Source organism: Marmota monax, unplaced genomic scaffold (genome assembly GCF_021218885.2).
Source record: "Marmota monax isolate L192 unplaced genomic scaffold, Marmota_monax_Labrador192_F-V1.1 WCK01_AAM20220418_F8-fsc00015, whole genome shotgun sequence".
Taxonomy (NCBI): domain Eukaryota; kingdom Metazoa; phylum Chordata; class Mammalia; order Rodentia; family Sciuridae; genus Marmota; species Marmota monax.
The window spans coordinates 9,824,562-9,837,474 of record NW_026692194.1 but is presented as its reverse complement, the minus strand read 5'-3'; the positions used below and the strand labels follow the sequence as shown (position 1 = coordinate 9,837,474).

The following is a 12,913-nucleotide window of genomic DNA, read 5'->3' as shown; positions in this document are numbered from 1 at the left end:
GGCTGTCCTTTGTACTTACGGAGGAAGGAAGGGGTTACTGTATTCAGAAAAAGGGCATAAAAAGAAACTCACTTAAAATGCATTAGAGAGATAGCTATTTAAATATTCCTATGGCTAGTCTTATTACAATGCAAATAATCACCCCATACTCAATTCTGGTGTAAATCTTTGGGTTTCCTAAGGCAGGCCTGCCTAAAACTAGGAATATTATACATATTTATATGTAAAGTGAAAAAGTATAAGCTATCTGTTTTTTATTTTACACAGAGAGAAAAAAGGATAGTATAAAAAATAACTAAACCAAATTTCACCCTAGAGGTTGACATACCTCTTCTGTGAAGAGCCAGATAGTAAATATTTTAGGCTTTGAGCTCCTTGGGCCGCATGTGGTTCTCTATTAGTTCCTTCCTCCTTCCCTTCCCTGCTTCTCTTTTCTCTCCTGCCTTCCTTTCTTCCTTCCTTTTACAGTCATGTATTTTTCCTCTCTCAGCTTTCATTCCTTTCTTTTACAATCACATAAAAATGTACATTTTCTTAGTTTTAAAGGGTACAAAAATAAGTCCTAGCCTGTGACCCCTACTGTAGATTGGGTTCTGCTTCAACTTATTTTTGATGTTGATATGACTTCAGAAATTGACAGAGACACTTCTATATTTTATTAAGAGGGGAAGAGAGGATGATTTTGGAAGTCATACTGATCTGGATTTGAGTACTGCTTCCATCTTCGTTTCATGAGCAAGTTATTTAAGTAGTGAGTGGTCAGCTTCCTCATAGAATCAAACCAGTGCTACCTGGTTTGAGAATAGTTGTGTAGATTTAATGAACTAATTTGTGAAAAGTACTTTGCCCAGTAATTGTCACATAATAGAATCTTATAAATGTTAGCTCCTTTATTCCCTCCTTTTTCTTGTTTGACGATTTTTCCAAGCCCTTATTCCCTGTCTTTGAATTGTTCTGGCAAAATTCTAGACTGTCTGTAAAACTTTGAGTTTGACATAATTGAGTCAAATTAATTTGTTGACATTTTGATTATTTGAGACAGATTATTGACTTTGCTTTCTATTACATAAAGTCTCCATTCACCCCTAGATATCTTCAATAGAGCCCTGACTATATTTCTAATAGTGTTGATGATGTATGCTAGTGATATGCAAACTTTTCATTAAAAATTTTAGAATTTTCCAGGTCAATTCTCGTAAAGCTATATGAATATAAATATTTTGAACTATATGCTAAATTAGGAGACAAAAATCTGAATTAGTAGATTATAAAAAAAAGATGTATGAGAGTTGGGAAGGGAGTGGAGACTTGTTCTTTTTGCTAAGAAATCTTAATTTTATATTTTGATCATTCATGATCCTTTGAGTTCTACCTGTAACTCTTATTAAGACTAACAAGAGCATTTCTGGTTGGCTGGATAATACCTAGCGTGCTTTAAAGATCACTTTCTTAGAGTATATGCATGCTCCTTGAAGCTGTGACTGTGCATGCTTTAAATCACTTTTACATCTGAAATATTCATTGACTAAAATATAGTTAATATATGCCTTCTTTCTATATTATTAGCTTCTTGTCTTTAAACCTTGCTCTGCCAAATTTTGAGCATCCTAGCACAACTCTAAGACCTATGGCTAAGCAAAGACCAAGATGGTTATAAGGAGCCCATCAACCTAACTAAACTTTTGACAGGTTTCTTCCCGACCATAGTCTTGACCTCCCTTTTCTTAGAGTATTTACTTAAGAAAACTCAAATTGTAAATCCTTTCCTGTCCCTTTGAGACAGATTTTCTCCCAGTCTTACAAATTTTAGAACATAGGCATGTTTTTGTTAAGGAACTGGGAGTTGTCCCTATGCAGGATGGTAGTCTCTGTGGGATACAGTAACCCAGTGCCAGTTAGCAAACATAGGTGGCATATTCACATTGACCAATGTCCCCCTAACATTCTCTAGTACTCTCCCACTGGCTCACTAGCACTTATAAACTTTCCTGCCTTTTGTTTCATTGGAGAAGAAAGTTTCCCTTGTGAGTTTAACTCAATTGCCTGCTGCATTTTTTTTTTTTTTTTGACAGTGACTGAGAGTGAAGACTCTAAAGTCAGAACTGCTATAGAATCCTGGCTGCCTTTTCTTACACAACTCATACAGATACATTAAGCCTCCATTTCCACAGGAACAAAATGGTGATAATGTTACCTACCTGTAGGAATTCAGAAGGATGGTTGGGGTCAATGAAAGTACTGAACACCCCTGGTGCCTAGTATTCTTTCTTAAAATTTTGGTCTTATGACAACATGAAAAGCTTTTTGATAGCACTTTCTAAAAAATAGTAAACTGCTCTTATGTACTAAAACATAATTCTGTTTGCTGAATTATCATATATACCCTTCCAGGTGAAGTATATTTAGTTCTTGAAATAAAGAGATAAATAAATGCATCAGAAATAGTGAAGGGAAGCAACTGTTCCTGAAGTGTGTGGTTATTTAAGGTGGAGAAATTTGTTACTTTTAAGGATATACTGAGAAGCAGCACATGTGGGAGAGGGAGACAAATGAAAATATGTGTTTTCAGTCTAGCAAGTGATATTCTCCAACAAATAAAATTTGTGCTTTTATATTTTGAAGTTCAAAATATCCAAATACTGAATTTTCTTTTAAAATGCAGGTTATAATTATCTATTATCTTGAAGCCACTTCTGGAAATATTTCCTACATTGTAAAGAAATATATATATGAAACTACATGTGTTAAAAGTTGAAACTGCTTTGTTTTGGAGCAGGGGAATGGAATGGTAGCAGATGGGTGGGAACTACATTTTCTGAATCTATGTTGCAAAAAATGTCCAGCAATTCTCCATTCTACATATGACATATCTGTAAAACTACTCCTTCCCACTTTATATTCTCTCCAAAAGTAATATGAGAAAAATTCATTTGAATTGTCTGACTTTGAACAGTCTATATTTCTGTTTGGAGACCCTGCTTGCAATTCTGATTGACTTACAAAGATAACAGTAGTGATATGGATCAGTCTAAAAGACCAGAAGTCCTGCATTGATGTTCCATTCTTGAATACAGACAACATGAGGGTGATTTTTTGGTTTATTTTGAGACATCAGCTCTATAGTCTATTCCCTATTTTTATACTTCCTATTAGAGGAGACTTATAAAATTAGATTTATATTTTTAGAATGTTTGCTTTTATGTCTCTTCCGTGCTTAAAACTGTTTTGTTTCTGGGAGGGGTTACAAAGGAAGGCCGAGCCTCGTAAGCCTTTATGGTAAAAAAGACATATTGTGGTTTATGACGTCTGGATGCCCACCTGGAGAAAAGGGAATTCAGCACCAAAATAAGAAAAATTAAATCCAAGTTAGCCCAGAAATCAGATATGCCCATGATGTAATAAGGATTTAAGTTGGAAAGTTAGTTGTTATAGCCCCCTAGTTGTATATATGTTATCCTGAGGCACCACTTGGTTTAATAAAATATAGATCCGAGACTGTTCCTAAGTTATCAGCTTCTAAAGACTTAATTATAAAGGCCATATTTTCAGAGGACAAAAGCATTATTCATTTGTCTGTTCATGTCTTCCAGGTTTATCTTGCAGATTATGGACTTTCCTACAGATATTGTCCCAATGGGAACCACAAACAGTATCAGGAAAATCCTAGAAAAGGCCATAATGGGACGATAGAGTTTACCAGCTTGGATGCCCACAAGGGAGTAGGTGGGTTTCTCTTTTCTTTTTCTTACTTTTATTTCAGAAGAATGATTAGAGTCAAGAGTAATAAAACTGCATGAGATGACCTTGGCAGAGTCGGTTTGAAGAGTGAGAGCACTGCTGAGGTTTTTATGTGCATTAGTGAGTTCCTATTATACCAATGAATATTTCTTCTGATAGTGCATGGGGATATAGACTGTAACAACAGAAGAAGGAGCCAAAGAGTAGCAAGTAAACAAAGTTTGATGTTCTCTTGCCCAGAAAGTCACTAGCTTGTTTTTGTTAACCCTAGAGGTTAGTGAAGAATTTTTTATGCTGTAGGTGACTATCAGACTTGATAACGTTGCACATGTGAATGGTTATTTGTTTTTCCTTGTGCCCTTATCAGAAATCTAGAAGATAACATCTCTCCATAATAAGGATATCTTTCTTGAAACTATAAAGTGTTAACTTGTGGAAATCTCTCCTAGTCGCCTTTCATATATCTTACTTATTTAAACTCACTTTGATGGTATTGGAAACACATTTGCAGGTAAATTACATACATAGTCCTTTTATTGGATATTGATTGGACTGCCTTGCATTCCAAGGCAGACTTAATTCAACAATTCCCTAATTAGTTAAAGTCATAACCTATGTCTTGTATTCATTTACCATTAATTAAACCTTAGCTGTTTATTACTCTGCAGTCCAAATCCAATAGCCGACCCAGAAAGCCATGGAAAAGGAAGTAGGAGGTCAATATTGAAAATATATGGTGCTGAGTCCCACTGATGGTTGCTTTGTTCACAATCAATATGGTCAATGCAACTGTACTTTCTTAGTTGCTCTGTCAGCAAGACAAAAAGTCAATTCTAATGTTATGCTAGTGAAAAAAATTGTGATTATTGAAAAACTTTGGCTTTCAAAATTATATTCTTTGTAAACTTTGTTTATAAAGGTATTTTCAAATATGCTAAATTAAATAAACAATTTTTAAATAGCATTGAGATGAACACATTTTCACTAAAAGGCAGCAAGACATTTGCACTTCTTAATGGTTTGTTGAACTGTTACCCTAAACTGAGACTTTCTAACGAGTTTTAGTTGGCGCAAACAACTGTATATTATTGCCTTTTCTATTAAAAGGACCATTGACCATGTAATGTAGAGGGTCTTGATCATTTTCCAGAGCAATTAAAAACCCACAGTAGTTTAAGGTAAGCTGATGAAAAAGTAAAACAAGTGTGTTGGTTGTATACCTAAGAAACTTAGACTATATTTCTGAAACAGAATTTAGCCTTTATACTCCCAGCAGAGAGTAAAAGAAATCACTACCTTTTTTCAAGTATGATTTTCTTAAAAAAGTAATGATCACTCAGAAATTTAGTAGAGTTGCATAATTTTTCACCATTTACATTGCTAATAAATCAGTGAGCACTTAAAGACAATGGGACATAACTTTGATTAAATTAAAAAGCATAAACATCAAGAATATTGTGGGGGTTTTTTTTAGCTTAAAGTTCTTTCACTTCTGATGAGTTTTATTCTTCACTTTTGCCAGAATTATTTTACAATACCTAATAGTTTTCAGAAACATGCAATTACTTTTTACATAGTGGTACACATGGAAATTCATCATACAGATTCTTACCTATTTGTACAGTTTTGTTAACAATGATACTGATTTATGGTTAGGCCACTTATTTGAATTGATGCCACTGATACTGATTAGTCTGGTTTTGTGTATGAAAATAGCTAAGAAACTATTGTACTTATACAAGGGGAAGGAGAGTTATTAGTTGTTGGTCTGACCAAAGTTTGACAGTAGTAATTCTGAACATCATCTTCAGTTAATTCCATAGTTGAATGTTGTGTTTGCATTGTTCTATCTTCATGAAATATTTGAACAATTTTTTATTCAGTAGTCCACTTAAAGTTTTTTCTCCCTTAAATCTTATACATGTTGAATAGTAGATTTAACCATTCCCAGTCTTGAGGGAGAAAAATTGAATTCAGAATGATCACAAAAAGATATTATATCTCTGGAAGGAATATTCAGGGAAGAACCTACATTAAATATTTTTGGTGTTTGCTGGAAAGTTTTATGCTGGAATATTCATTTTTATCATAGGTTTTCCAGGGTTCCTAAATAGTAGATTACCTTCAAGCATTTAAAATATGATATATTTTAAACTTCTAGGCATATATGTATCTACTTGTACATATAAATATATTCATGTTTATGAGAACATGTGTATACACACATTTGCTGAAATTTTTATATGAAGTTACTCTGGTATATAAAATGGAAAATTTGATATTCTCAAGTGTTTGAACAGTGTTTTTAAGATATTGTATTTAATATTCTAAAATAAAACATTTCAGTTCAGCATTGTATAAATAATTATTAGGTAATAATTATTTAACCATATTTAGAAGCCAAAATAAACAGGACCATAAATCCTATAGGTGAATGCAGAAGATCAAGTTCATAAATATTCATGTGTTTACTTTTAGTACAACCACTGTGTAGCTTAATCTCAGAAAAAAATCTTCTGTACCAGTCCAGCTATGATGTCAAATAGATATTGAGGAAAGATAATGCAAAAGAAAGCACAGAGAACAAAAGTTATCACTGCAAAGTAGAGCTTCTGGTTGCCAAACATTTGCTATGTGTCCAGTATATCTGGGTTTGGTCAGGCCAAGGGAATACTCAGATTTTAATGTAAAACTATCTTAGGAGTTAGCCACTCAATTAAAGACTATTAACCTGATCAGACTATCTAGTTGCTCCTACTTTTTCTAATGGTTATTCAGAAATTGAAGGGAAAGCTCATTTTTGTGTGTGTATGGATTAAGTTTTTATAATGAAGGAATGTGTATAAAAAATATCTCAGCCTCTTCACCTAAGTGTTTTCTCATTCAGCTATAAAGGGAGGGAAAGAAATAACCATCTTAGCTATTAGCTCATATTATTATAGATTAAAAATTATGCATAGAGATGAATGGACAGATAACTATACCTGGAACTATCATACATCTCTGTATCTGTATGTTTTTAAACATTTCAGTTATTCTTCCAAACTCAATTCTCTCATGTATCCTAAATGTATTTTCTAAGTGGTTGAACTGCTTTTATTCAGTATAAAATTAAAGTAATATATGTTGTATTTATTTCTTCCATTATTTCTTTACTCTTCATTGAAACTAGCACATATAAATTTGACATATATTATTCTCATTGCCTGATAATTAAAGAGAATTATATCTTTGTCAAATATACTATTTTAAAATTTGTTACATTCTTAGTAATGTTAAAAAGCAATATTTGGATCAATGTGTGGTATGGATTTCTGTAGATTTTTCTACTCACTGAGGCATGCAGTCAATACCTAATTTCTCTAGAGATATACTGCATTTAACATATTGAGCTTTTTAAAATACTTCAGACCTAGGCATTGAGTGTATAATACCTGTTTTAATTCGACATCATTGATGACCATAAAATATGATATCTAAATTGTACTTTAAATGTCCATTTGTTTATGTAATATATTTAGTGTCAGATAGATATATTAACTTTTTTTAAAAAATTTTTTTTGCCAATTGCTACAGTATATGAAATCCAAGTCTGGTGTTATTTCTTGCCTGGTTTCCTTTCATTTTGCACCAACTTACAAAATACATGTGAAATAAACTGAGAATGTATTTTCATGTTACCAAACTTAGGAAAATGACATGGTTTGCACAATACTTACCTTCCCAAATACTAATTCAAAAAAGAAATCTCATTTTCCTATTATAAAGTATAAAGGTAAGCCATCAAATATTGGTATTCCCTTATTTCATTAGTTGACAAAAATATAGGTAGGTAATGTGTAGGTAAATTTGACTGCTCTAAATAGTCTGGCTAATGTATAAACAATAATGAAGATTATTGCTTCTCTGTGGCATATAACCATTGGTTTACATTCACACATGACTTGTAAAGTCTGAACATACATCTTGACTTTTTAATTGAACTCTTTTGTTAAAAACTATGCAATGGTCAAATGTAAACTATCTCTGCTCTGTTGAATGGCTTTTCTTAATCTTCACGTAGTAGGGTTTCATGAGGAAACGTAATTTAAAACGTAATTTAAAAGGTACTTTAAAAATAGAGACCTGGGTTCAGTATTTTATCTGAAATATTATTTATTATATTCTATTTTCCTAATATCCTTTTTGAAACTACAGTAAATGTGGTTACCATAATATTTTGTAGCTCTTTGTACATTCTAATGGACAAAATATTGAATTATATAAGTTATCCGTTAGAAAACTAAGAACAAACTTTAAATTTGTCCTTCATATATCACTATTCAGTTTGTCAAGGAGCATCTTATCAGCAGTTTTCTGCTTTCATATTGTCATGCCTGGTTACATATATTCATATTTTGGGCATTTGAACCCAGACATTTTCAAGTTCATTTTATTTTCTACCAATCCCTGTTTCTCTTCATACTCCATGATGCTACTATATTAAGAAATAAAACTAAACAGAAAGTCCCTTAGGCAAATAATCAGATCCATTTTGGGGGAGGGCAGTTAACACTTAAACTTTGCTTTTTCTCTTTCATTCCTATTGGTGAATTTTACTCCAATTTGTCTTTTGAGGACCAGTTCTCAAAAGTGGTCTCTCTGTTGTTTGATTGGAAGGACCATTTAACACTTTATAAATAAATATTCTAACTTAGAGATCCTTCTTTATGAGAGTGAAGTAGCTTGAAAGAAATAATTTTTCATTCAACTATCCTTTTATAAAACTTAGGGATGCAGCTTAGATCTTGGCTTGTTTATGACCAAAACATGTTTCTTTATGTCAATATGTCTTTCAGTGCTTTAAGTTAAATTGCCTGTTTCAGTAGTGTAAATAATGCTATTTGAATAATGTTAAAATTAATTCTGGAGGCAAAGAATTCTTAGATTGAGCATGGACTTTGGATTCTGAAAGTCTTGAACTTCAGTGTTGAGCTCCGTCTAGTTTTGCTCTTTGATACTGAACAAGTTATTTAGCCTCTCTTAGCTTCTTCTTTTTTTTTTTTTTTGTCAGTATGGTTAATAATATTTTACACTGTTCGAGTGATTCAATGCAATAATAAAAAAGCAGGTAGAGTACCTGGCACAGTAGCAGCTCTCTATAAATCACAACAATTGTTTTTATTGGTTTTGCATTCTTTTTTTTTTAACTTGCTGCATGTCATGTTTTATTCTATATGGTTTATATGTTTTGTTTGTTCCTTTTAGTTATACATGACAATGGAGTCTATTTTGACATTTATACAAACATAGAGTATATCTTATTCTAATTAGGATCCTAGTCTTATGGATGTGCAGGATGTTGAGATTCACTGTGGTGTATTCATGTAGGTACATAGGAAAGTTAGGTCAGATTCTAATTCATTGAAATAAATTTAAGTTCTCATATAGGCCTTTTTTTTCTTTTTTCTCTTTTTCTTTTTCCATTGCTGGAGATCAGACCCAGGGCCTTGCACCTGCTAGGCAAGTGCTGTACCACTGAGCTGTACCCCCATTATTCTGTTTTTTTGTGGTGGTGGTGGGTTTTTTTTGTTGTTGTTGTTGTTGTTTGTTAGTTTTTGGTTATTACTCTTGGCAATGCTTTATCATTTTGAAATGTTGAACATTTGAGAGCACCACAGACTTAGACTGAAAAGACGAATTTACCTTGCTGCATATTAGTAAGCTCAGTAAACATCAGATGCCAAATAACATTTAGAAACTAAATTGAGAAAGTTTGGAGGAAAAATCTTTTATTAATAATAGTCTCACTATAAGTAAATTACATTTACATAAAATAGTAAATTCTTGATTTTTTTTGAAATCTATGAAAGCTTACTATTAATAATTATGCTAATTATCAAGTGTAGTCAAAGAACTTTATGTATTATAATTATGCAGAATTATGACTCAGAAAACAATTCATAATATATTTTCTGAGTGAATGAAAAGATGTTAAAAGAAATGTATCATCTGGCATTATTGAATCTTAGTACTAAAAAAGTAATAATGGTGGAGGCTGGAGATAGATCTCTTCTCTATGAATTCCTAGTCTAGGGCTCCTTCCATTTACTGCTTCACTTAGCATGTTTTTAAATGAATTTTTAAATTCTGTAATAAAAGAAACAACTTTCAAGTTAGAAGGTTTTTAGTTTTTCCAGTGCTAGGGATTGAACCCAGGGTCTTGTGCATTCTATATAAGTCTCTTACCACTAAGCTGTACTTCCAATGCTCAAAAACCTTTAATAGTTAGATATCAATAGTCCTTTTCAGTGATGACTAATTCTGCATGTAAGTGGGTACACACAGATTCTAATATTGTCTTCTAGAATTTTAAAATTAACTTAGCATATATTACTGTATGGTAGATGGAAAGTAAACATTAGCTTCCTAAATCAAGTTGTTTAGTCTGTTTTTCTGGGAGGGAATATAAGGGAGAGATACTCAGAAACACTTCATGCTCTTATCTTTACTAGTAGAAAAGGGTGACCGTTAGGTGTTCTTTTAAATAATATGTGTATTTTTATATAAATTAGTGGAAACAGTGGTAGAATGCTTAGCCATTGTTATTAATGTGTATGTGCAGTGAAAGAAAATAAGTGAAAGAATGGAATATGTGATAATGTATTTTAATTAAGTAAGACCAAAAACTATAATAGTGAAGTAAAGTTAACTCTCAAAGGGCTATTTTAATTGAAGACCAGTTTATGAAAGATTGACTTCAGAAATCTAAATGACTTGTCATTACTTACAGCTTCATATCAATTAATCCCTCAGTTGGGGGGTGGGGGGAAGTGGCTGGGAAGGTTCATTCCATTTTAATTCTGATTGTTTTTCCTCAAAGGGCCTCTTGTAGTCTGTATCATCCAAACAGGTGCCAAAATATCATTTTTTGAAAATTAAAGGATGTGAACATTTTTTAAGTGGTGGTAATCGGGAATTGCCATAATGGAAAAGAGACTTGTGAACACATCTGTACAAATGGAACCATTCCATTATTAATGGGAGATTTATTACTAAAGAAATCACTGCAGAACAGCATGGTAGAGATTGTGTTTTTATTTTAATACAAGAGCCAAGTCTTGCATTAGGACATTGTTGAAGCTTATGCAGAAAGTAAATGGCACCCATGGGACTGTAACATTCTTCTGGATTGAAGGGCCTTTAATAATCCAATACTCTTGATGATGTTAGTTCTGCCTATCCATGAACAGGGTATATTTTTCCATCTTCTAAGATCTTCTTCTACTTCTCTTTTTAGGGTTTTGTAGTTTTCATTATATAAATCTTTCACCTCTTTTGTTAGGTTGATTCCCAAGTATTTTATTTTTTTGAGGATATTGTGAATGGAGTGTTTTTCCTCATTTCCGTTTCAGAAGTTTTGTCGCTGATATACAGAAATGCCTTTGATTTATGCGTGTTGATTTTATATCCTGCCACTTTGCTGAATTCATTTATTAGTTCTAGTAGTTTTTTTGTAGACCCTTTTGGGTCTTCTAGGTATAGAATCATGTCATCTGCAAATAGTGATAATTTAAGTTCTTCCTTTCCTATTTTTATGCCTTTAATTTCTTTCGTCTGTCTAATTGCTCTGGCCAGTGTTTCGAGAACTATATTGAATAGAAGTGGTGATAGAGGGCATCCCTGTCTTGTTCCAGATTTTAGGGGGAATGCCTTCAATTTTTCTCCATTGAGAATGATGCTAGGCTGAGGCTTAGCATAGATAGCTTTTACAATGTCGAGGTAAGTTCCTGTTATCCCTAGTTTTTCTAATGTTTTGAACATAAAGGGATGCTGTACTTTCTCGAATGCTTTTTCTGCGTCTATTGAGATGATCATATGGTTCTTAAAGTTCTTTATAGGTTTAATGCAATGCCAATCAAAATCCCAAAGGCATTTCTTGTAGAAATGGATAAAGCAATCATGAAATTCATATGGAAAAATAAAAGACCCAGAATAGCAAAAGCAATTCTAAGCAGGAAGTGCGAATCAGGCGGTATAGCGATACCAGACTTAAAACTATATTACAGAGCAATAGTAACAAAAACAGCATGGTACTGGTACCAAAACAGGAGGGTGGACCAATGGTACAGAATAGAGGACACAGAGACTAATCCACAAAGCTACAACTATCTTATATTTGATAAAGGAGCTAAAAGCATGCAATGGAGGGAGGATAGCATCTTCAACAAATGGTGCTGGGAAAACTGGAAATCCATATGCAACAAAATGAAACTGAATCCCCTCCTCTCGCCATGCACAAAAGTTAATTCAAAGTGGATCAAGGAGCTAGATATCAAATCAGAGACTCTGCGTCTGATAGAAGAAAAAGTTGGCTCCGATCTACATATTGTAGGGTCGGGCTCCAAATTCCTTAATAGGACACCCATAGCACAAAAGTTGATAACAAAAATCAACAAATGGGACTTACTTAAACTGCAAAGTTTTCTCTCAGCAAGAGAAACAATAAAAGAGGTAAATAGGGAGCCTACATCATGGGAACAAATTTTTACTCCTCACACTTCAGATAGAGCCCTAATATCCAGAGTATACAAAGAACTCAAAAAATTAAACAATAAGAAAACAAATAACCCAATCAACAAATGGGCCAAAGACCTGAACAGACACTTCTCAGAGGAGGACATACAATCAATCAACAAGTACATGAAAAAATGCTCACCATCTCTAGCAGTCAGAGAAATGCAAATCAAAACCACCCTAAGATACCATCTCACTCCAGTAAGATTGGCAGCCATTATGAAGTCAAACAACAACAAGTGCTGGAGAGGATGTGGGGAAAAGGGTACTCTTGTACATTGCTGGTGGGACTGCAAACTGGTGCGGCCAATCTGGAAAACAGTATGGAGACTCCTGGGAAAGCTGGGAATGGAACCACCATTTGACCCAGCTATTGCCCTTCTTGGACTTTTCCCTGAAGACCTTAAAAGAGTGTACTACAGGGATACTGCTACATCGATGTTCATAGCAGCACAATTCACAATTGCTAGACTGTGGAACCAACCCAGATGCCCTTCAATAGATGAATGGATAAAAAAAATGTGGCATTTATACACCATGGAGTATTACGCAGCACTAAAAAATGACAAAATCATAGAATTTGCAGGGAAATGGATGGCACTAGAGCAGATTATGCTTA

The 12,913-nt window shown here is 33.3% G+C and overlaps 1 protein-coding gene across 3 annotated transcripts in view; it reads left to right on the top strand.

The window, feature by feature from the left end:
* Vrk2 (VRK serine/threonine kinase 2) overlaps positions 1-12,913 on the top strand; it is a 106,213-nt gene that overhangs the window by 61,758 nt on the left and 31,542 nt on the right. For all 3 annotated transcript variants that reach the window (XM_046423591.1, XM_046423609.2, XM_046423601.1), the window contains exon 8: positions 3,591-3,723. In XM_046423591.1, coding sequence (XP_046279547.1) covers positions 3,591-3,723 — 133 coding nt within the window. The remainder of the gene's footprint in view (positions 1-3,590; positions 3,724-12,913) is intronic.